Source organism: Podospora pseudocomata (genome assembly GCF_035222375.1).
Source record: "Podospora pseudocomata strain CBS 415.72m chromosome 2 map unlocalized CBS415.72m_2, whole genome shotgun sequence".
Classification (NCBI taxonomy): domain Eukaryota; kingdom Fungi; phylum Ascomycota; class Sordariomycetes; order Sordariales; family Podosporaceae; genus Podospora; species Podospora pseudocomata.
In genome coordinates, this window is record NW_026946365.1 from 593200 (window position 1) to 617125 (window position 23926).

The 23926-nt window shown below is 51.1% G+C and overlaps 10 protein-coding genes across 10 annotated transcripts; 6 read left to right on the forward strand and 4 right to left on the reverse strand.

Annotated features, from left to right (window-relative positions):
- Positions 1-67: 67 nt before the first annotated feature.
- On the forward strand, positions 68-673 carry QC762_200845 (uncharacterized protein; the record flags this gene model as incomplete). Its single annotated transcript, XM_062886974.1, has 1 exon — positions 68-673. One exon carries the CDS (start codon positions 68-70, stop codon positions 671-673), a length of 606 nt encoding a protein of 201 aa, XP_062746740.1.
- Positions 674-1075: 402 nt separating this feature from the next.
- Positions 1076-2657, forward strand: QC762_0031430 (uncharacterized protein; the record flags this gene model as incomplete). The annotated part of the gene is made up of 2 exons (XM_062883238.1): positions 1076-1104; positions 1612-2657. 2 exons carry the CDS (start codon positions 1076-1078, stop codon positions 2099-2101), a joined length of 519 nt encoding a protein of 172 aa, XP_062746741.1. The 3' UTR covers positions 2102-2657.
- QC762_200850 (uncharacterized protein) lies at positions 2458-4821 on the reverse strand. The gene is made up of 2 exons (XM_062886975.1): positions 4061-4821; positions 2458-3993 (listed from the first exon to the last, which is right to left on the reverse strand). The coding sequence occupies exons 1-2, from the start codon at positions 4083-4085 to the stop codon at positions 2993-2995; spliced, it is 1026 nt and encodes a 341-aa protein (XP_062746742.1). The 5' UTR covers positions 4086-4821; the 3' UTR covers positions 2458-2992.
- Positions 4822-5575: 754 nt separating this feature from the next.
- QC762_0031450 (uncharacterized protein) lies at positions 5576-5864 on the forward strand (the record flags this gene model as incomplete). The annotated part of the gene is made up of 2 exons (XM_062883239.1): positions 5576-5652; positions 5726-5864. 2 exons carry the CDS (start codon positions 5576-5578, stop codon positions 5862-5864), a joined length of 216 nt encoding a protein of 71 aa, XP_062746743.1.
- Positions 5865-6426: 562 nt separating this feature from the next.
- On the forward strand, positions 6427-7551 carry CCG6 (clock-controlled protein 6; the record flags this gene model as incomplete). The annotated part of the gene is made up of 3 exons (XM_062886976.1): positions 6427-6579; positions 6717-6799; positions 6868-7551. 3 exons carry the CDS (start codon positions 6427-6429, stop codon positions 7043-7045), a joined length of 414 nt encoding a protein of 137 aa, XP_062746744.1. The 3' UTR covers positions 7046-7551.
- Positions 7552-8919: 1368 nt separating this feature from the next.
- On the forward strand, positions 8920-9232 carry QC762_0031470 (uncharacterized protein; the record flags this gene model as incomplete). Its single annotated transcript, XM_062883240.1, has 2 exons — positions 8920-9026; positions 9133-9232. 2 exons carry the CDS (start codon positions 8920-8922, stop codon positions 9230-9232), a joined length of 207 nt encoding a protein of 68 aa, XP_062746745.1.
- Positions 9233-9903: 671 nt separating this feature from the next.
- On the forward strand, positions 9904-12835 carry QC762_200870 (uncharacterized protein; the record flags this gene model as incomplete). The annotated part of the gene is made up of 4 exons (XM_062886977.1): positions 9904-10285; positions 10341-10584; positions 10633-10891; positions 10943-12835. 4 exons carry the CDS (start codon positions 9904-9906, stop codon positions 12170-12172), a joined length of 2115 nt encoding a protein of 704 aa, XP_062746746.1. The 3' UTR covers positions 12173-12835.
- A 2795-nt stretch (positions 12836-15630) lies between these two features.
- On the reverse strand, positions 15631-16893 carry QC762_200880 (uncharacterized protein; the record flags this gene model as incomplete). Its single annotated transcript, XM_062886978.1, has 1 exon — positions 15631-16893. The coding sequence occupies one exon, from the start codon at positions 16891-16893 to the stop codon at positions 15631-15633; it is 1263 nt and encodes a 420-aa protein (XP_062746747.1).
- Positions 16894-20257: 3364 nt separating this feature from the next.
- Positions 20258-21061, reverse strand: QC762_200883 (uncharacterized protein; the record flags this gene model as incomplete). The annotated part of the gene is made up of 2 exons (XM_062886979.1): positions 20258-20650; positions 21026-21061. 2 exons carry the CDS (start codon positions 21059-21061, stop codon positions 20384-20386), a joined length of 303 nt encoding a protein of 100 aa, XP_062746748.1. The 3' UTR covers positions 20258-20383.
- A 105-nt stretch (positions 21062-21166) lies between these two features.
- QC762_200885 (uncharacterized protein) lies at positions 21167-22218 on the reverse strand (the record flags this gene model as incomplete). Its single annotated transcript, XM_062886980.1, has 5 exons — positions 21167-21209; positions 21283-21468; positions 21566-21677; positions 21724-21874; positions 22087-22218. 5 exons carry the CDS (start codon positions 22216-22218, stop codon positions 21167-21169), a joined length of 624 nt encoding a protein of 207 aa, XP_062746749.1.
- Between the last annotated feature and the right edge of the window lie 1708 nt (positions 22219-23926).

A 23926-nucleotide genomic window follows, 5' to 3' on the forward strand; every position in this document is an offset into this window, starting at 1 on the left:
GCAACAACCCAAACACCCCTGGTCAAATCCGCCCGTGGCTGGCCAAGGCTCGAGTCTTGAGGAACAGATGGACAGTCTTGCGGTCATTGTCACCTTCTTGGTCCTCATGCTAGCCGAGAGAGCCCAAGCCCCCCTCCCGCCCGAGGCATCCGCCGCCGGTCCTGTTGAAGCCTCAGCACAGGAGAAAACCATGCCTCCATGCAGTCAAGACCGCACCGAAACAGCCCAGACATCACCGCAAGCCGATAAAACTAGCACTGACAGTGCCAGCACGAGTACCAAAAGCACGCAGCTGCCGTCCGCGCTCAACGAGCCCCGAAGAGCATCAACTGAACCGCCTCTCCAAGCGACAAAAATCAAACTCACAATGTCAGATCAGCACCAACAGAGCAAGAAGAAGCACAACACCGCACTGGTTTTTATTTTGCTCGGCCTCACAGATTTACTGGTCTATTTCTCGTCAGTCAGGGTCCTTGTGGAATGCCTGGTCTTTCCCGTGATCCTGTTTGCGCTTTACCTCTGCTTTGGCAAGTCCGCCTGCTTTTGCTCGTGGACCTGGAGACCACGCATTCGGAAAAAACAGGTCAAGGCGGCTTGGGCTCAGTTGACCGGTGGCGGGGTTGGCGTGGGCCTGGAGACTGGCAATGAGGAAAGAAAAGCTCGAGGCGGTTAGTTTGGTCTCAGTTGAACGGCACTTGAGAGCGACTCTAGAACAGGACGATAGCCCCATCGGGTATGGAGGTTTCATCCTGAGTTTGTTTCAGCATTGTGGGCTAAGAGAAGTCTGGATTTCCTTTTCACTGTTGGATGGGGGATAGATTGGCATGTTAATGATGTTTTATGACAGCTTGGTGTGGATAGATATGATCATCGGGATGGGATTCCCTCATTTGTTTCCTTTTCCATCAAAACGGTCAAAACTGTAAGTTGGACCCAACTCGTTTCCTGTTTCTCACTTTTCTGGGAGCAATCCTCATTCATATCTCTTTTTTCCAGACAGAAAAGGTGACTCCATTGTTTACAGAGCCTATCCAAGTCTGGGATGACGTGTATAAACTTTTCTTCCATCCTATCTATGGAGCTTGGGCGGTTGGCGGGGGGAGGGTACGTTTTTGTATCATATCAACCAGACGGCAGCGGCCACGAAGCGCGAAGACGAAAACCGTTTCCGGGTTCGTGGACGATAGATGATGGGAAGATGTGATATGGTCTAAATGAAACTAGGGGAGCTGGGACAAGATAAGAATAGGATGGAAGACAATAATGATGGTTGTGCCGACTTTGACTATCTTTCAAGACCTCTTAACTATCTTTTAAGGCTAATTAAATGTTTTTTAACGTTTAATAGTAATTATTCGTAATACAGTTAAACTCTATGTAAATGGGGGCGGGGGCTTCGTTAGATAAACAGGGGGCTCCGTAAAAGCTCTCTCCTCACTTACCCCAAACGAAACCACAAAGGGACCAGTTGCTTGACTCTTCTGGTATTTTGCACCCAATAACAGCGAAATTCCAAATTACTCGCAGAACTCAAGCTCTGCGACATCCTGGTATGTGTAGCAGCTTTAGAATTGTCTTCTTCCAAAACCCGCTGATACCAAGAACCTTCAGTCTCTGCTTTGCCGAAATGGCCCCTCCGCATGTGCCCGACGATACCTATCATGAGGGAGCGGTGCTTGAGATTCAACGACATCTACCACCGGAACCATTTGGCATTGTGGGACGCATTCGCTATAAACTCCCGGAGAAGAGAAGCGAGTGGAATGCGTTCTGGTCGAGTGCCACCTACTGGTGTCAAAAAAGCCGAGTCGAGCTTGCTTTGGCTCATCCCCCCATCACGACAACCGAAGTCAAGAATCCTGAAAGTCGCAAGTTCACCATCACTCGGATCATTCAGTTCAATGAGCATACGGAAGGTCAAACGGTCTTCGAGGGAGTCATCATATCGGCGAACGGAAAACGCAACGAAGTGATCGCTAAAGTTTACGATGGAGCTTATTACTCTCTAGATGAACGCTTCGGCAACTCTTGTGACGCCACCTGCCCGGATGTGATGACGAAAGCGGACCTGCATTATTCCATTGAGTCCTCGTGCATATGAGGAAATCCGCACTGCTGGCTTTGCCGGGTCCGTTGTTCCCGACTTTTACGGGGCATGGACAATCTCGCTCGAGTCGGACGACGGTGTAGTACGCTCTGTCCGCATGATTTTTCTGGAGAAGATACACGGCGCTTGCGCGATGGAAAAGATGATCACCCAGGCGACTACGCAGGAGGCACCGCATTCTTCCTTCGACTCAAGTCGGTTCGCTCCGCTGACCCAAGAGTTTCTCAACTCCCAGCACCACAATAAATAGGAACCCTAGGGTGCTTTATTTATTGGAACAACCTGGTCGAACCGCTCACACGACTTGACATAAAAGTCTCAGTGTGTGTGTGTGTGTGTGTGTGTGTTGAGGCGAGCAAATGGAAATTCGAGCGCAAGCAAGCGTTAGTGAGGCTGAGGTATTGGTGCAGGAGATGTATGGTGAATATGAGGAGCTTGGGGCTGGTGAGTAAGGTATCTCGTCCCATCCCTGAGGCGGAGATCAACATGCCTATCGACCCAATCTTGTAGTAGAGAATCTCGTTTCTAGAGGGTATATCGATCCAACAGGTCCTCTACCTTACCACTGGCCACAAATTGATACAGCTCCCCATACCATTCTAAGCCAAGGTAGGCTTCCCGATTTGCAACAGAGGGCGTAAGTCCTGTAAGTAGAGATTCCAACGGACCTCCAATCCCATCAATATCCTTAGTTAGCCTTTCCCCCACCGAACTAAATAAAGTCCCTCCTCCAACAGAGCAGGGTTTAAGGCTGTCCTGCTATGTGGGGTTCAAACTACATGGCCAGGCCTTCTACTATGTTACAGGGAAGGTGAGTAAATCGGTAGATAGGGAGGGGGGCCGCTAGTAAGACAAATAGGGGGCTCCGTAAAGATTCTCTCATGCTTATGAGATTGTGCAAATGACCTTCCCCATGGTCTCATTCCCCTCCAACACCTCATGTCCCTTCTGAATCTCCTCCCAAGGCAAAACCCTATCAACAAACACCTTCAGCTCACCCTTCTCAAACTTTGGAAGATACTCCTGCTCCAACCTATCCCTCAGCTTCCCCTGATACTCCTCATCCCTACTCCTCAACGTACTCCCCTCCACCCTCACCCTCTTATACAACAGCTTCCCAATATTAACCCTATCCGGCGTCTGCATGCCCCCCATCAGCCCCAGCATCACAAGCCTCCCATCCCTCGCCACCACATCCAGATTCTTCTCAAAGTAACTCCCCCCAACAAAATCAACAATAAGATCCACCCCCTTCCCACCCGTAGCCTCCAAAACCCCCTTCACCCAATCCTCGCTCTTGTAATTAAACCCCTTCGTCGCCCCCAACGTCCCCACAATGAACTTGATCTTCTCCCCCGTCCCAGCCGTAGCATATATCTCCCTCGCCCCCGACACTCTCGACAGCTGTATCCCCGAAATCGACACCGAGCTCGCCCCAGCATGCCACAGTATCGTCTTCCCCTCCGCACCCCCCAGCACAAAATCCAACGCTTGAAGCGCGGTAATCCACGTCTCTGGTATCCCAGCCGCCTGCTCAAACGACAACCAGTTCGGTTTATGCAAGAGCATCCGGGTAGAGACAGAGATGTACTCCGCATACGCCCCACCATAAGCCAAACCGAAGACCTCGTCTCCCTTCTTGAAGTGCTCGTGTTCCTGGTTTGGCTCGTCTCCACCGAAAGAGACGATCGTGCCGCTGAATTCTACTCCTAGGGTGGACGGTGCCTGGGGAGGGAGGGGGTAGTTCCCTTCTCTTTGGAGGAGATCCATACGGTTGAGGCCAAAGGCCTTGATTCTGACGAGGGCGTGGCCTGCTGGGGGATGGGGGATGGGGGTGGAGGGGTTGATGAAGATGGCTGAGGCGGGGCCTTTGCCGTTTTTGATGTCTGCGGTTGAGGTTAGTGGTTGGTTGAGATGACGGGGGCGGTGATGGTGATGGTGAGGGGGACTTACCGACTGCTTTCATGAGATCAGGCATTTTGTCAGAATTTCAGGCTGAGCGTTTCGATGAGTGACTGAATTGGTGAGTGGCAGGAAAATAAAAACCGATATAAAACACGCTGTTAATAGACACATAAACGCCGTTGATTAGAACGGAAGACGTTGAAAGCGGCGGCTTATAAATGGTGGGGTTTAGACGGATGACGTTATGATATGGCGGGGTATATCCGAGGAAGACATCTGTGATCCCGCCCCATCCAACAACCACTAACCGGCCGGGTGCTGACATTGTGCAACAGGCAATCAACGTCGAGGGTACCGGCCGGTCTCCGCACACGACGTCTACCGACGGGCTGTCCGGGCACGACACGGACTTGGCATATTGCATGAAAGGAATGTGGTGCAACAACAAGGGAAAGTCGGACACAACAGCCATGTCCGACTATGAAAGGAACACTTGTTTCGTTGACCATTTTGAGAAAACAAAGCAGCTAGCCAATACATTCAGAGGCCAAAGGATGAAAGCACTCAGAAGCCGTCGTCCTTGATGATCAGCGATTCAGCATCATCCATGCCGTCTGGCAAAGACAGTGTGAGAGTTGAGCAAAACTAAAGTTCAAGATCACCAACACAATATACTATGCTTCGTGTTGTTGTTTGTGTCACGCTCTCTTCGCTATGGGCACCATATGCAGCATCTTGCATAGTGGGTAATAGATGGCGGAAATTACACACACCTATTGGACCTGCATCTGCCAACATGTCCAAGAGTTTGAAGCGGTAAGCGTTAATACATCCGGCATCGGACTGCACATTCCAGCGAGGGTTTTTTTTTTTTCTTATCTTCTGGACGCGTGTTTGATAGACATGATCAACAGGTGGTGACAGGTTGACAGGAAAGATGACGTCGTCCCGAACATCCGGATCGGGTCGCCGTGGCATCGCGGGACTCGGCCATCAACGGCGGATCATAGGGCCTGGGCAAACTTGGAACATGTGAAGGGAGCTCCACAGTCAGTCGACTGATTGGGCCGGGTTCCTTCAGGGGGGCTGGAAGAAAAAGTTCCTGTTGTTGTCAAGGAGATGGGCATGACGGGGGCGGCCTTTTAATGAAGCTTCAGGCCCCCATAAAACAATGGGGCCAATCGGCTGGGAGGGAGTCCAGAACAAACACGGCGTTTTCCAGAAATAGCCGGCGCATTTCTTGAACGACGGGGTCGAACCGTGATAAAAAACGAAGTGATGATTTATCAATGCGAGCCACCAATTGACAAATACGCAAAGAGGCAGCAATACGAGACCACCACAGATGACATGTCGATATTTAGCGCCCGGTTGACCTGATTTGGTCGATGCTGGGTGGGGTGGTGGTGATGCGATGGAAGCGGTGAAAACCTGGGAAGAACGGCGGTTGATCTGCCGGAACAACCATGCCCTGAATTCAGGCAGGATCTCGACGCGTTAGCCAGAGTGCGTGATCTTGCCGAGCACCGCTATCGCGCGCTAACATCATCATTGTTGTTACTGATGAGATGGGATGGGATGGATGCAGCATGCAGTAAAGTGCAGGAAGGAGGTGTGGGTGGTAGCGGCCCACCTGCAAGGTACGAACCAAACAGTCGCCTGTGTGCCACCTCATCTGTTCATTTCCGCCGATAGCAAAGGTGCCATTTCCAGGCACTCCCAGAAGCCCCGAAAACACCGGCTTGATATGTATCGCTTCGTTTTGTTCTTGAAGAAGAGCTCCAGCATGTTCCTGGTCGCAAACACGTTAATGGAATATGGCCATGAAACGCGCTGCGAAGAGGCGCGGTGACGACGACTTGCATCGACGGCAAGCTGAAGAGAAACCTCTCATTAAACGGCTGAGAGAGGCCCAGGCGCAACAGGAAATTGGGCTGTTGCTGGCACCTGCCACGATGTGCCATCCATTTCCGAAGAGGCAATTGACAGCCTCCCGTTGGCCGCCACCGCCTGGCCAAGGGTCCACACTCCCCTTTTCCACCCTACCCCTGACAAACCCCCTGCTCGGCTGCTTGATTTGATCCATTTTCGGAGACACGCTATCACAGCGAGAGGATCCTGGATCCACTGGTTCGCCTGGCTCTCCTGGCAACCCCAAGGAAAAATCGGCTCTCTCTGGGGGGGCAGGCTGGGTTTCCCCGTCCATTTGGCGAGTATCGCTATATAACTCGTGTCCGCTCTCCAAAATGATCTCGTTTCCCTTTTCTCTCTTCACCCACTCGCTCTCTATCAGCCCTGACTTTTAAGTCAAGTACATTCGTTCTTCAACGACAGCGCCTTCACCACCAACTCACCATCCTCTCCAACGTACATACTTTCGAGTATATAATTTAATACCCGACAAATCAGTCAAAATGAAGTTCTCCACTGCCGTCCTTGCCCTCGCCGCCGGCGCCAACGCCTTCAAGAACGTCACCTACACCACCGAGGTCGTCACTGCCATCACCACCTACTGCCCCGAGCCCACCACTGTCGAGTATGGCGGCACCACCTACACCATCACTGAGGTACGATCTTCCAAAGAGAGACGACCGGGAAAGAACCACTGGAGCTTTGTTTCAGAACTGGGACGCTTTCTGGGGAACAACCGAGCTCAATCTCGATCCACCGGTTCTAGAACATCACCGCTAACTCAACCTCACAGGCCACCACTCTGACCATCACCGACTGCCCTTGCACTGTCAAGAAGCCTGTCACTACCATCTCGTCAGTGATCTGCCACGACTGGTGCGTCCCTAACATCGAATTGGGATTCGCCATTCCTGTTGAACGTCCAATGCTAACATTTTATCCAGCGCCCCTGTTTACCACAACAGCACCGTTGCCCCTGGCCCCACCACCACCCCCGTTGGCACCATCGGCCAGCCCGCCCCCACCCAGCCTCCTCTCGCCACTGCTGGTGCCGGCAAGGCTGCTGCCCTCTCCGGCGGTGCCCTCGCTGGTGTCCTCGGCTTCGTTGCCCTTGCCCTCTAAGTTTTCTGCCTGTCATGACCACATTTTACCCGCTGCGGCTCTCGGGGCTTTGAGCTGTCAAGCTCCGGCCCTGGGAAGACCGGCTAGTAATACTTAATCAAGTCTTTTCATGATCTGGGATGGAACAATTTTTTTTAAAAGGATACCAATGGCAATGATGTTTCAAGGGAATACAAAGGGGAAGTTCGAGGGGATCTAGGATCCCGGGAAAAGGATGATGGGATGGGATAGAGTTGGAATACCCACATGATGTGGTTGTGCAAGGGAAACATTTCGCTCCTACGGAGGACGGTTGTCACCTTGCCAAGTTGTCGAGTCTTCATTTTTCTGGCGGGTGTTTTGGAGATTGGTTTACCCCCTTTACCCGAGCACAGTCGAGGTTTCTTGAAGCTCACAGCATCTTTTTGGAAAAGTGTTTCGGATCTTACGGACCAAAATATCAACGCTTTTCAGCCTCGCCTCTTCTCTTCTGTGTTATTCTTTCCTACTTTCAATTGTGCTCTGCCTGTACATGCTTTTTCTATCAAGTTGTAAATGTTTGATGGGCACAATGATGGGTTTCTGCCGGGCGTGTTTATGGCTTCTGCTTTGAGGGAGAGGAGGGACACACCAATATCTTAATTTTTCGTGGGTCATGTACATAGTTGTGTATCTTCTCTCTATTGCTCAAAGAGCTAGTTTTGGTCCGGTGGCCTATCCTTTGTACATTTCTCTCGGTTCCTCTTTTTTTTGTTGCATCTGTGACGGGAGTTTTATGAGATACCATTGATACCTGATGTTTCTACTCGTATTGACTTGATCAATTGACTGAGGTTGAAACCTGGCGAAAAGAGAGACACGGGATCCCGGATTAGGGGTTCAACTCGATGTTGTTTCATTTGATATTTTGTGAACCTCAAGGCAGAGAGAAAGCTGGTTATGCAGGGTGTCACTGTATGCAGCACTGAATCATGATTCGAATCGTGCATTTTTCGGAAACCCCTCCCGTGTTTTTTTTTTTTTTGTATTTCCCCTTTCCCGCAGTTCCCGCCCCCGTGTTGCTGGAACCTGGATGCTGGAACGTGCCGGGTAAAGACATTGTGTTGGTGTTCCAGGTTCCCAATATCGCCTTTTCTTGCCCGCCGGATGGCCTCGGGGGTGTTAACCTTTCAAGACACAAAATTCTCAATGGCGGTGACAGTGCAACGTTTCATCAACCATGAGGTAGGTTTCGCTGAGAATTGCCAACGGAGAAAAGTCATCAATGACCAATTCAAGTCTCCGGTCCTGAACCAAACAGTTGCAGTGTGAAGTCCGAATCCTGTAATGCCACCATGATCAACCTCCACCGTTGAAGCTGTCGGCCGTTGACCGCTGCTACCTTGCCACGATTCTGTCGTTCTCAGAATAGGAATGATCATCCCTCTTTTTATTTTAGAATCTCGATGCAGTTCATTACATTTCATAACCATAACCATATCGAAAGGCTTTCGTCTATTTCCCTCATCATGTTCCTTCCTAATAAAAATCCCTAGAACGGCTCACCAGGGAAACAATCTCACTCTCTTCAAAAGAGCCGGCGGCACAGCCATCACCTCACCACATCACAACAGCAGAAACCAATGCAAACAATTCTCGCCTGACTCTGCATGAATTGATAGCGTGAGAGAAAAGACGAGATGAGCGTTCTTAGCGCCCAGACCGTCACGAACCAAGCAGATTACGGATGATACGGAGTGAATTACGAGATGATAATAGCTGCACGCCCTAATCTTAGGGGGGGTGTGGAAGAAGGAATGGTAAGCGAAATTTGATTGTTCTGTGCTCACGCACCAGGAGAAATTCCGGGCACTTGGACTGTGCAGGTGAAGAGGGAAAATGGAAAAATGAAAATAATGAGAGATGATGGATTGGAGAGCAAAAGGAAAGGTTTGCGGTGCTTCGTAAGAGAGATAAGATATGATGACAGGAAGGTCGTTGATAAGACGGAAGAAAAGCCTCGGTTGGTTTTATGCAGTGCATAAACTTCACACCAAACACATCCCAAACCACTGACTTTGGTGTAAGACAATTGGCTCTTTTCCCCACCGTTATCAACCGCCAAACAGTTCAACGACTCTCTTAAACATGAAGAAAAGATCGCCCCCCCAAAACGGCAGCCATGATGATTCGGCGGCGTTGAACAAATTGCCAATGATCATCGGGTGAGCCACTCGAAGCACATGTTTTTTAAAGTTCAGACCGTCGGCCAGTGGCCAGCCAAGATTTCCTTCCCCATGGGGAACAACGGTCGAGAGCGGGTATCAAAACGCGGGGAAGCGGAGTCTTGACTTACACGATCCTCACATCATTCACGATCGAACCACAAAGCAACCAGTTCCATCTTTCCGTGAGACCCAAGGCACTCGGTATTGTCGAGAAAGTTATCTGGTGATTTTAGCAATGCCATGTAGTTAGGTTGGGTAGCACCAGCTTAGGAAAGGGACAGGGCGACCAATGGTTCGTCGCCTTTAGTTGGGGTCCATTGATTGCCCCGCGCGGCCGATCCCCTTCCCCGGGAGGAAGGGCACGATAGAGGTTGGGAACTGCATGGCACCTTCATTGTTCGGGAGTCGGGGCAACGGATTATATGCGGGGGAGAACGTGCAGCACCGCGGTTACAACTCTTTTACCTTCACCACCAGCTTTTAGATGTAGAGTTCTTCCATCATATATTCATATCATCATATGTTTCAACATACTTTTACATCTTTATTGTACCACTACTTGTACTTGTGCTCCTCCGATATTTGGTATCTTGTTCCTGTCACCTGTGACATCATCTCATCACACAGCCAACCTCACTCGCCTCGCTCCATCTCAGTATCAAGACAACAAAAATGACCAAAGACCACCCCCAAAACCACACCCAAACACACTCCCTCACCTCCCCCGAAACCTTCTGGTCTCACCAAGCCGATCAACTTCATTGGCACAAGAAACCCGCCACCGTTCTCCAAAAGACAACCAAACAACTCCCTTCTGGTATCTCTCACGACCACTGGGCCTGGTTCCCTGACGGCGAGATCTCCACATGCTACAACTGCATCGATCGTCACGTCCTTGCTGGCAGGGGGGATGCTCCTGCCATCTTGTATGACAGCCCGGTCACGAACAAGAAGGAGACATACACCTATGCCAGGTTACTCGACGAGGTGGAGATCTTTGCGGGTGTGCTGAGAGAGGAAGGGGTGAAGAAGGGGGATGTGGTGCTTGTTTATAGTAAGTATCCAATTCTCTCTTTCGAGGGCAGGATTGATGCTGACAAAGACTGAAGTGCCCATGATACCCGCTGCCATGATCGGGATTCTAGCTATCAATCGTCTTGGTGCGATCCATGCCGTTGTGTTTGGCGGTTTTGCTTCTGGGGCACTGGCCCAAAGAATTGAGGCTTCGAAGCCGGTTGCTATCCTGACTGCTTCTTGCGGGATAGAGGGGAGTAAGGGGCCGATTGGGTACCAGGGTTTTGTGGAGGAGGCGATGAAGATTTCGAGTTGGAGGCCGCCAAAGACTATTATTTGGTAAGTCTCAAGTCGGACTCTGGCATTTCACAGCTGACAATAACACAGGCAAAGAGACGAGCTGCCATGGCGACCCATTGATAGAGCGAATGGCCAACGAAAATGGCAGGCCCTCGTCAAGAGCTGCCGTGCTAGAGGTTGGCGAGCGGCGTGTGTTCCTGTCAAGTCGACAGATGGCGTCTACATCATCTACACCAGTGGCACGACGGGTCTGCCAAAGGGTGTGCTGAGAGAAGCTGGCGGCCATGCCGTCGGTCTGCACCTGATGATCTCGTATCTCTTTGGTGTCCATGGTCCTGGTGATGTGGTATGTACTCTGTGTCTTTGACATCCTTCATGGCTTACTGACACGCATCAGATGGGATGCTACAGCGATATTGGCTGGGTCGTCTCTCACAGCTATACTTTATACGGCCCCCTCTTGACCGGCGCTGCAACCGTCTTATATGAGGGCAAGCCAGTCGGCACCCCTGATGCCTCGGCCTTCTGGCGTCTGGCCGAAGAGTACAAGATCAACACCATGTTCACTGCCCCCACCGCCCTCCGCGCAATCCGCAAAGAAGATCCGGATAACATCCGTTTCTCTCGTGTTGGTGAGCGCGGAGGTCTCAGGAACCTTCGAGCACTATTCCTGGCCGGCGAAAGATCAGAACCATCCATCATCACCATGTATCAGGACCTGCTAGCCAAACATGCTGCACCTGGCGCACTGGTGATTGACAACTGGTGGTCATCCGAATCCGGCTCCCCCATCTCGGGCATCGCTCTCGTGCCCCATGCAGGTCATGACAGAGCCAACCCCACCTCCTCTGCCTCACACCCACCGCTGAAGATAAAACCTGGTTCGGCAGGCAAAGCTATGCCTGGATTTGATGTCCGCGTCGTGTCTGACTCTGGTGAACCTCTACCACCAAACACCATGGGCAATATTGTCCTAGGCCTCCCACTTGCCCCTACTGCCTTCAGGACTCTGTGGGGAGATGAGGAAAGGTTCTACAAGGGTTACCTCAAACGCTTCGACGGGAAGTACATCGACACCGGTGACGCAGGTGTCATTGATGAGGATGGCTACATCCATATCATGGCACGCTCAGACGACATCATCAATGTGGCTGCTCATCGGTTGTCCACTGGCCAACTGGAGCAAGCCATCACCACCCACCCTGACGTCACGGAAGCATGTGTGGTTGGCATCCCTGACGCACTGAAGGGGCAGATGCCGTTTGCTTTCATCAGCACTTCCCACGGAGCGGCAACTACAAAAGAGAAGAAGGAGAAACTGTTTCAGGAGATACAGACCCTGGTCAGGAAGCAAGTGGGTGCTATTGCGAGTTTGGGGGGGATGATTGAGGGTAAGGGGATGATTCCCAAGACGAGGTCAGGGAAGACGCTGAGGAGGGTGTTGAAGGAGTTGTTGGAGAATGCGGTGCATGGGGAGGTGGACAAGGAGTTGAATGTTCCCAGTACGGTGGAGGATATGGGGGTTGTGGAGGTGGCGAGGGGGAAGGTGAGGGAGTACTTTGTGGAGTTGAAGAGGAAGGGGAAGAGGCATGCGAGCATTGAGGGGAGGGGGAAGGCGAAGCTTTAGGGGAGTATCTTGCGGTGAGGATCGGTGTGATGATGAGAGTGGGGAGTGATGTTATGATATTTACCATGAGGCATGTTAGGCACTTTGTTGAAAATATAGCGGAGTTCCAAGCTGTGAGGGCCACGGTCCTTGGTCGTCATCCACTGACTTTCCTTCTTCATCAATCTGCTAGTAAGCCACCTCCACCAGCGAAATTACAAGACGTTAAGGCAGAGCCCTAATTAACTTCATCCAGACAGCGCGCAAATCAAAGTTATAATCTAATTTACTCATTCTTTTATACCCTCAACATCACGGGTTCAGAAATCCCCTATTTTCACCAAGGGACAGGAATACCGCGGCCGCGCGTATCTGACCATACCTTCAGTAAGGGAGCGGTACTTAAGATCCATCGACATCTACCACTGGGACCGTTTGGTATGATGAACAATGTTGGCTACAAACTTCCGGAGAAGAGACGCGTGTGAAGGGCGAGGATAAAAAAGGTCATGATGCAGTGAGCGAGAGCTAGGAATGTAGGACTTGATATTGCCTTTGTATCAGTGACTATCTCAACTTTTAAGGGGCATGACGGGATATTATAGATACAATATTGCACACTATAATGTAGAATGTAAGGTCTTGAAAGATAGTAATAACTCCTCTCGGCTATCTTGAAATGCCTTTTGACTATTTTGAATTGTCTCTTGACTATATTTGTAGGGATATGAGCTATTTTTGGAGGCCTATAGACCATCTTTGATGGTCTATAGAGTATCTTTGAAGGTCTGTAGAGTATCTTTGAAGGCCACTGGTAAGGTTAACATCACACGGCTACACCAGGGGCCAGCCATACCCCTTCTCTGGAGGGGGTTTCACCAAAGTCACACTCCAAGTCATTCCTCGCCGTTTCTTTTCAACCACCGGCAGGCAACCTACCTCACTGCCTACAAGTCAACCGTCACCAGTCAAAGGCTAACCACCAGTCAAGCAGGTAAGTAACAAAGCTGTGCACCAGATTTTGCCTTTCATCTCGATATCGTCAGCTCACACACACACACACACAAATACACACACACAAACACACACACACAAACACAAACACACAAGATCTTGGCACACTTCCAGCGACAGTAGCCACCACAGTCCCTCATCCGGACGACGGACAAAACAGCAGCAGTAGCACGCTTGTGACTTTGGGGCAAGGTAGCATTTTTGCACTTCTTTTTCGGCCCGGATCTGCGTTGTGCTACACCCAGCGTCTAGATCTCGGAAGCCCCCAGTGTGTATGTGTGCGCGTGTGTTCATGTCCACGTTTCGCGCGCGTCATCGATGCGGGTGGGTGGTATGTCAATCTTGAAGAAAATCATGATCTGACTTGTTATTATTTTAGAGAGAAAAAAATATCAACAATAGTTTGAGGGAAATGGTTGGGCATCAAGACACGCCGCGGGAAGCCGCGCCTTTCTCCCCGGGCTGTTCCCTGCAGACAAGACAGGAGGGAAGAGAATCAAAACTTGAAGTGTGTGTGTGTGTGTGGGTTCAAGTCCACGGCGTCTACCTATCTCACCACGCTAGTCTTGCTGAACAAGCTGCTAATGCATGATCTACCTGACCACGCATACACACAGGAAACTGCGCAGTGGTGTTCCCCGTGGCGGCAGTGGAGGGTGTGTATGTGTGTGTGTGTGTGTGTGAGAGAGAGAGAGGTGTCTATTACGGTGGTATGACAGCCAGACCACCAGATGGGAGTTACACCAAAGGGACGGATCATGTCCGGGAATGGGGGGCGGGGAGTCTGGACTCGAGAAGCAAAGCAAAACACCTCTCTGCTTTTTTTCTCAGCTAATCCTCTTTTGTCTCTTTTTTTTCACCAAGTCTTGTCATGGTAGTAGCTGAGAGCTGTCTAGTACACACACACCCCCTATTCCTACCCCTATGATCTCTTCCACCTGCCCCTGCCCAAAGAGAAAATTGGCCACCCGGACACCCGACTCGATATTAAACTCGTCTTTTACCGCCCTGAAACCACGTAAGATCCACCCCCTTTTCCTCCTCCAATCCCCCCATCACGAGGCTTGGCGCCGCTGGTGGAAGGGAAGAAAATGACGAGTTCGTCTTGTACGACACGGGGCAAAGAACCTGGCGATGATGGACCGATAATCTACCAATCCTTCTGTAGCACCAAACCCTTACCTCAGCAAAAAGAACTTCATTGGAAGAGATCGATCCTACGGAAGGGAGGGGAGGGTGGGGGGGGAGGCAAAGAAACACTGGTTTGGTCAAACAGGAAAGAAAAAGATACACAGAAGTGACGGACGGGTATACGGTGGTGGTAAAAAGAAGCTAGTAAAACGAGTGAGACATTCCACACTACTCCGTATACACAGTGACACATGGTAAGAAGAAAAAAGGAAAAGAAAAAGGTGGCTTGTGATGAGACAGCCCGTTGTTCCGGTTTCCCCGACGATTTCTTCTTCTGGGGGCGTTTCTGATGGTGGTAAAACGGACACAAGGCGCTGTCCGACAGATGGATTTGCTTCGGTGTTCTTTTCCTTCCATCGTGTGCCCTTTGTGTGCGAGGTCTGAGAACAAAAAGAACGGGACATCGGGACACAGAGGTGACGTGAGAGACTGGCTGGTTATGGAGATAGCCGGTGTACTAAATAGACATTTCCGTGGCCTTGGATCGAGAGCTGTTCAACAAGGCCACTTTTGAAGTTGAAACTGCAAAAACTGCCAAAAGCAATGCTGTCAATAGTAAGTATTTTCAACAACTAAACCGCCCCATAACCACACACATCCCACCCAGCCAGCACCTGACATCCTTCCTGATCCAGCATCCGTCCTCTCCATATCGCCATCCAAGTCATGCGTCACACACACACACACACACACTCACACTCACACACACACAAAAAAAAAAACCCCACAAACACACGCCCCAAAAATATGCCCTTCCCCCGAATGACGACCACTGTTGTTGGCGCCTCACTACCTTTCCGCCTCGTCCCACCACAACTTAATATATCCACGGCGAACATGTCCCTCCCCAATTCCTACACTTTCCCCAACCCAAAGTCTAGCTAGCGCGTGAGTGGCAGCGCAAAAGCAAAACAAGCGCGCCCGCGCGCCACCCCACCGGCCCTTCTCGACGGGGCTCGCAACGGGTAACTGCACCCTCACAGCACAGAGAGAGAAAAGAGCTGGCCACCGGTGGGGTGGTGAGCTAAGAAATCTGCATGTTTCCGTTGGGTAGACACAGTAGTCTGGGGGAGGAGCCAAGTACTGTGCTCTTGGAGTTGCCACTTCACATCTTCAGCCAGCCGACCGTCATTCGGGGTTCCCCAGTTCTTCCTCTTAGGATTCCGTCGGCTCGGGGCTGTATGGGTCGTCGTTCCAGAAGGAAAGCAGCTATTTCCAACCCCTCCCCCCATCTCAAGGTATACCACATTTTACAGTAGACAAGAGGGTTGCGTTTACTGTATACTTGTTTGTGCTGCTGCTGCTGTCTTTGCAAAGAGCCCACCCCCAGACCCGCCCTGTCGTTCATTGACTGTGCTCTCTACAAATCTCCCCTCTGGTTGGCGCTTTCCTGCCTTGATGCTTTCCATGACCCAGTCAACGCTGACGAATTTGACGCCTCGGCCTCGGATGGTCTTGATCTCTTTTTGTAGCTTTTGAGCAGCGAGTCCACCGCCGGCAAAGCTGGATTTCCCCAAGATGACATGTGTGACTTGTTTCTTTGCTAGGTGGAGGGCGACGCTCGCGCCGTTGGTGGCAAGGAGGTGCTTGAGCATGTGGTCTGAGATGGCTGGGTAAGTGGAGCCGTTGATGTAGATGACGAGGTTGTTGAAGATACCCTTTTCAGGGGAGGCTGGTGCGGATGGTGACTTGGTAGGGGAGTCTCGTGAATGGGGTTTGACGGTGGGTGGTGATAAGTTTTCGGGTGGGTGGTATATTGCTGTGGAGGATGACTTGCTGTTGCGAGTAGCCTTTGGCGAGGCAAAGAAGCGAGGCTTTCCGGTAGGTCTTGGGTCCTCTTCGACTACTTCCTCCTCGTCATCGAGCTCTGGAAGTGTAAAGAATCTCGACGTATGTGAGGTTTCCCGTTCTTCTTGCTCTAATCGAGCAATCGCAGCTCTTTCTTCTGGAGTTAATCCATCCTCTTCATCTTCGTGATCGTTCCCTTCTGTGGTGGGTATTGGCCTTTGCTTCAAGAGTAGCAGTTGAGCTTCTTGCTCCTCTGCTTCCATCCTCGCAAAAATCTCTCTTTCTTCCGCAGTTAGTCCATCCTCACCCTCCTCATGTTGTTGTGGTGGTACTGATGCCGGTGGCTTTGCTGGTATTGGCGGCTTCTTCTCCCTCATTTCATGTTCCTCCTCCGCTTTCCGCTTCTTACTTGGATTCCTCAACATTTCCAGCACACTCTTCCTTTCCCCTGTCGCCAGTTCCCTCACCTCCTTTGGTATGTATAACCCCAGCTTCTCATCATACTCTTTCGACCCGCAGCCCACTGTGTCACTCATAAACTCATCACCTCCGCCGTTCCCCCCCTTGAACTGGTAGTTCATCTTTTTGAACCGTGACACCCTCCATCCTTGCGGACCGGGCGTTTCGGCACGCTGGTGGCCTGTCGATGATGAGTTCCAAGGGTCGAAGCGCTGGAGATTCGGTTCTGTTGGGCCTTTTGGTTTTGCCGGGGGTGCCAGTGGTATCTTTCGTGGTCGTCCTCGAGGCATATTTTATTGCTTTTTCCTGCCTTCCTTGTTTGGATTTGCCGGGGGTGGTGATTGGTCAACCTGGTTGAAGCAAACGGATGGGTGCTGATGATGTCAATTTTGATGCAAAGAAGCAGTTATTATTTGCCATGTGAGGTAGTGATAAAATAACGTGCGAAAATAAGCAAGTAGGCAGAAATGAAGAAGCCAACAAAGACAACTCTGAAACACACAGAACACGCTCTCTGCGCGCAAGTCGCGTCGGTCGCCACCTGGCAACATCAACTCAAGCTCCATTATCGCAGGTCTGCGGCACGAAATCACGTGATACCCCTCCACAAATCTGCTCTTAGCATTCATTCTCAGCCTCTCCAGTGTCATCCTTCGGGGAGTTTGCGCCTTTTTCCACTGACCACCCATCGATGTCTAGACTGGCGTGATGATAACAGTGTAACATCCCCTATTCCCCGAGCGAAGCTCCCCTAAATAGCCTAGCAATTAACCCACCTGTCACACCCAACAGAGTCACATCAGACATACTCGCCTCTGTCTTTCAGTGAAAACACTCCACACTTCGGTTTCGGTCTCTTTTCTCATCGCCATCAGAGAGCCATTCTTTCACCTTTCAGGAACTGGTTCCTAAAGGGCAGTGCGCTCTACCCATCTATCTGGAACATCTCCATGGTAGCGATCTGTCACCCCCCTTTTTACCCTCAAGCGATCCGAGCTGAAGTCCTTCTTTTCTCCTCCCCACAAAATCTAATTCCATCATTCGGTTTAGCTAAACTCCCTAGCGAATTTCTGCAAGGGAGATCTTATCACCCTCCTCTGCCGCATAAGACATGTTTCCCGTGCGCCATGTTCTTCAAAGTTCTAGGTTACCTTGACTCAAAACTTAGGTAGCGAAGTGTGATATGTGATATCCCCCTTATTTACCCCCTATTATACCCAGGATTATATCCCGTCCCAGCAGCCCGTTCCCCCACGAGGACGCGGGGTTCTGTTTCTCCCTTGAATGCATTTTGGTTCAAGTTTCCAAAACGGCAGGGTTTGTTGTTTAGTCTGGTTCATTATTCTTGAACACTAAATACACCTGTCATATATGTGATGTTAAACACACCCATGGCATGGATGATCTCCATATTATCCCATTGTTAATAGCACACATTTGTACGGGTGTGGGGAATGGATCGTTCCGATGCGCATTGCATATCTGCAGTGGCGGTTGTGCATATTCATGCCGCCTTGCTTCCTTCCCTCGTCCCTGTCCGTATCGCTGGGAGCCGCCCAAGAGCAAACACCGGAGCACAGTAAGAGACACTGCCAGAAAGACCCCCTTTTTGGTTTCGTTTTTCTGCAGCATGGGCCCCTTATTGATCTCTTCACCGTTGATGTTGCTTCCTCCGCCATTGAAACCATGCACGATGGTCATTGCGGCAGTAATGGTGATGGTGACATTTAACAGTCACAGTCCATCTGTCTATGCCATGCTACTGTCCCCATGCAAATGTGAGTACGGTAGATGAACTGTAGGTATGCTCGAAGCATCCCGTCATGTAATGTAATCCTCCTGCCTCTGCCTTTGGCCTCCCTACCGTACCTACATGTAGGCACCCACAACCTGCGTCGAGGAAACAGTAAGCAATATCAACAACAGCCGGACATCATGCACCTTCAGGTACTCGATATTTTCTTACGCGCACAACCTCACCACCACATTACATTACCTTCACCTATCCAAATTCTACCTTGCCCTCACAGCAGTTCATGCACAACGGATGCTGCAAACTGTGACCACCGCTCTGCAAGTACACACCTCCTACTCCATGTATGTAACGGCGACGGACAGGAACGGACGGATGGACCCGAAGTATTCTGCAACTCCAGCTCCAGCTTGATGCAATGCCACTGTCCTGAACCTCCCTACCTAAACTTCGTCTCCCATAACCCCAACAAATCCAAGTATCATCATCATGTTTGACGCTTAAGCCCATGTCTGGCGGCATATAATCAGTTTTGAAGGAATGTGATATAAGCCCCCCCATCACACAATGCATTTCTCATATCCTACCTTACCCTTCCTATATTCCCACCATCAATGGAGACCAAGCCACTCACTTCTATCGATCAAGCCTGCACGCCATCCCCCCCAGATCCAGCCAGATCTTGTGTCATACCTACCTACCAGCATCATATTTCATGCGCTTGTCGTTGATCCCTCCCCAGCCGGCCATTCACACAGACCCATTCATATGTCTCCAGGTCACGGGCCAGCAACAAACAATATTCGTTATTTGTATCAAGATCTACAGTTGTGATCTGGAGATCTTTAGTGCCCCATTATTGTGTGCCTTGAAAACATGGTCATGGTGGTTGCTTGAACATCAGTGTTTCCACTCCTGAAATCCCCCACATTCTGGCCATCATCGGCGGCTACTTCTTCTCACAAACCATGATCTGTTGCTCATGAGGACTCAGCAGCCAGCTAGGTTGGACCTCGTTGGCCCCCACCCCCCCGGGTGCTCAACTGCTATCAGTCCGTGCCGCTGCCCATCAGCCAACCCACCACCACCTCCATGCCATCTCAACCCTCAACGCCGCCGCTCTAACCGTCACACAAGTTCTTTAATTCTTTCCAACAGAAGAACCAGATTACATTCAAACCCCCCATTTTGCTGCTTCAAACCAACTCAGCCCCCAACCAAAAAAAACCGACCAGGGAGGTGAATAAATGTCGGTGATCTAAACCCAGCAACCCACCCACCAAAGTGTCCTTTGTGTAACCGCTCCTTAATATCAACTTTCCCCAACAAGGGGGCAAAGAACAAAAAAACAACAAAAAAGGGCAAAAGCGGTGTGTGCGTGCTGCTCCTGATGAATAATGAAACCCATAATATTATCTTTTTGAGAAAAACATAACTACCTAATCACCAACAAACCATGAAACAAATATTATTCCCCACCCCCCCCCAAAAAGCCAGCAGTATTCTCAAACCGCAAAAAAGAGGCTCAGCAATTGCTGTCCCTTCTCAATATCACTGTTACGGATACCCTTACCTACCTACCTGCCTTACCTGCCCAAAAAATATGCGTATCATACTGACTTGCATCCATCATTATACCTACCGTGCTTGCGCCGATGCCGGGTGGGTGCATACAGACCAGACACTCATGCACCATACACCATGCTCAGTCAGCCTGTCAGTCGTGGTGTCTCTCTCTCTCTCTCTCGCTCGCCGATCTCCTCTTTGTTCTGTCCTGCTCAGCCAGTAGTCAGCCATTCACTTCCCCCCTCCCTTCTCCCTCCCCATCAAATCGGCCATTTTCTCACCATCCCCCATTGATACCAATTCACAACCCCCGGCCCGCGTCCATTTATTACCCAAATGCAAGACCCCCCTTTCCCATCCATCCATCCATTCTTAGGTAGCAATTCTTCGCGCGATCGCGGAGACAAAAGATCTCGTACATACATACATACATACATAACGCAGCAGTACACATACTCACACTACATTTGCTTGCTTGCTGCATGTCGGGAATGCGAGCGAGGCCCCCCCCTAAACACACAGATCCAGAGCAAAGCAAAAAGGCACAACGAGGGGAAAAAAAGCCACCCCCTCCCCCGTCCAGGGTTCCCTTCATGCAAATTGTGGCCCAGCCAGCCAGCCAGCCAGCCAGCAAAGAGAAGAGCACAATACCGCACCTTGATCCGATGGGGCAGAATCGGGGCTGCCTCTGCTGCTTCATCAGAGCAGTGGGTGGTTTGGTTGGTTGGCTAGGTTGGGTCGCAACTCATAGTACTTAGTGTCCGTCCTGGCCGATGAATTGCAGTTAAGAAAAGACAAACCCGGCTCCGAGTCAAACTTTCCCACCTAGTTATAGACTCATGTCTCTTATTTTTCGCTTTTCAGAATCATGGTCCGCTGCCGCATCTTGTCTTGTCTCGGCGAGAGGCAAAAGCCAACCCGATCCCATGGCCCTATCTCTGTATATGCTTGCCCCCATGTCGTAGCAGTGGTGGTGCGAGGAGGGAAGGGGGGAGGGGGTGAGCTGTAATATGCAACAAGCCAGGCTAATGTGGGACAGCGCATCGGGAGAGAGACAGATCTTCCATACAGCATACAGAGAAAAAAAAAGCCTTGAGGCTAACTTCCTGCAGTGTTCCCGTCGTCACCCATGCTGACATGGTGCAGCCGGCAGCAGCGAACAACACCCTCTCAAGCTAGGCCACGACGACGAAAGAGAGGGACGATAGAGCCGCCCGCGAGAAAAATCACTAGACGGATAGATCCTAGCGGTAAAGCTCCGCTCGTGAACGGTTTGGTTTGGGTGGCCTACCACCAGTCAGTGAGTATTGATTGTCTGGGAGCCAATATGGCAGCGGGGATTTTGACAACACTTTACTACCCTCTGAAAGCCTCGAAAAAGATCTGATCTCGCTCGGTTATGGGCTGTCGGTAGAAGAAGGACTGACCAGGGCAAGCACCGGAGGCATCAGCAAAGAAGAGGCGGGAGCGGGGAAGCATGGAGAATGCCGAGGACAACAAGAGGTGCAATGACGGCACAACCAAGTTCAGTTGCGAATCGCTTCCACTGTCTGAAATGCTTTTGAGCTGTCAGCCATGAAGCCTTGGGAGAGTCGGTCCAAAGACGGCTGGGCGTCCTTCGTTCAAAAGAGTCGATGTACCACCGAAGAAGACAATGGCTGTGGAGCAATGAGGAGAGTTGAAGACGGGCTTTCTGGCGTTCTCTCATTGGCTTCCTGGCGCCAACGACTTGGCCATGTCTCTTTTCATCCTGGCCTGGGGGGGTTGCCGATGTGTTTATCGAGCGCGACTTTTCGCGAACCGGGGAAAGACGACGTCAAAAGAGGGGTTGGTGTAGTGAGGGCGAAGTAGCGGTGTGAGCCGGTTGGAGGGACACAGTGTGAGACAGCAGGTCGGGGGATGTACCCGTTGACAGAAGAGAGCAACAACATCGAGAATGTCTTCCTGTTCTCCTGGAAGCTGTGCAGTGCTTCCAGAACATGTCACCACCACAACCGCCCTCCTAACCGTGCATATGTTTGCAACAACTCCATGTGGACCTGGCGGACAAGCACTGCACTTGGTGCAGATCCAGAGACGGGTATATGGGCCAGCAAGATGGTCCAAATTTGGGATATCAGATATCGGACCCGTCACAAGCGGCGTGTCAAGATGGCTAAAAAACCAGCTTGGAAGAGGAAACCCTCCTATCGAGCCCTGCCGAACCAGACTTGCCATTGGGTAGCAGCCCAGCATCCGGGGCGAGAGCCTCGACTTGTTGCGCCGTTGAGACGATGCTATGAGGGAGAATGATCATGGTTTGGTGGTCAGCAACAGGAGATGTCGAATTTGTTTGGTGGGTTCGGGAATGAGAATTCAATCGCACTGTGAAGGTCCGGACCTTCTCTGCTTCTCTTCGTCCCCTCACACCACATCAAGACCACCCTCTCGCATGTGCCACACACACGGCAACGCACGCAGACTGTCCACCGCTTCCATCCTGGCAGCCATGTAAGGCGGAAAACGGTCCGCACATGCAGCTTGTTTTCTGGCGAATAGGAGCAGCAAAGCGAGGCAAGAACAGAGTTCAACTGCCCTATGATTTGCATGATCCGATGTCCCGCCCGAACAATCCCAGTCAGGAAGAATGTCTTGGTCGAGACTCGAGAAATGAAGAGGGAGTTGCTTCAATTGTGAATATGAGAGACGACAAGGTCTTGGACGAATATGGAAAGCCAATTGGAGGTTTGACGGCAAGCTGACCTCGAGCCCAACTCCCTCCCACAAACAAACCAAGCCCCAGGACTGGACAGGAGCTGCTGGGATGCCTCTCCAAAGTATCTCGTTGTGGGTGTGGGCTTGAAGACGTGGTTCGCGTTGATTGGACTGATGGGCTGGCCAGCCAGTACCACATCCCACCAAAGGTTGGCGCGGGAAGATAAAGCCCAAACCCGAACGAACATGCTGGGAAAGAGGAGGGTTCGTCTATCAGGTATCAACCTCCACTATCGCGACGCCCTCATCATTATTGCCAGCTTCCCAGTCGAGTCGTTATTGCGCAATCAGGAGTTTATTGCTTCGGTCCCGGGTGGACTTGTGAGGAATCGGTTGGTTTGTCGGCCATGGGAATAAGCAATCGCTGTCATGAGCTTGCTTGCACTGCCGTCATCATACCTATATCATGATGTATTCACAATGCTTTGTGGGTTGCGGGAACGCTAGCAGATACGTAACAAGAAGCCTGTCCGTGAAGCTTCAGATCTCTGTCGATGGCTGGCCGGGTGCTCGGACGTGCTGAGGTCCGGCTTTGCAGGGGAAGCTTCGGGACGGTCCTCACTCGGAGGCGTCGGTGCAGGGCTAGCAAGAAGGGGCTGGTTCTTTTGCGCCGTCGAGGGTTGAGACTGATGATGAGGGTTGGAAGAGATGGGGGAGGGGGTTGGAAGCGATCCCCTGCAAGAAGAGGAAACTGAAACATGACCACACGCCCCCCCTATTCGATTCGAGCAGACTGCAGCAGCATGATTGGAGGATCCATCCTCCATCGACGCACAAGCACCTAACCGCTGTGCATTTGTCCGCATGCAAGTGTTGTCGAGCCCTTGGAAGTTTTCCTATCCAAGATCCCTGTGCGCCGAGGCTCTGGATTCTCGCTGACCTTCTTGGGTTGGACGTTGTGCATAGCCTGGCGACGCAGGGACCTCATCTGCCTTTGGCGAAGAAAACAGAAACCCATGGCCATCACTCCCGCTCCCCCCCAAAAGGACGTGATCAGAGCGCCGCTGTGGTTTCAGGCCTAATTTGGGAGAGACAAAAGAAACACCCAAGACATCTGGTGGCTTTGACCGTTTTGCTCAAGGGAAACAAGCCCCCAGAGGAGGGGACTCATACCGGTAGAAGGCCCTTTGGCAGAGTGATATCAAACAAGAATGGCCTTTGCGGCACGGCTAGGATAACGCTTAGTACTTCAGACGAATACCTCCTCCATATCAGTAACTTTCCACGCCGTGAACACTACACCGTTACTT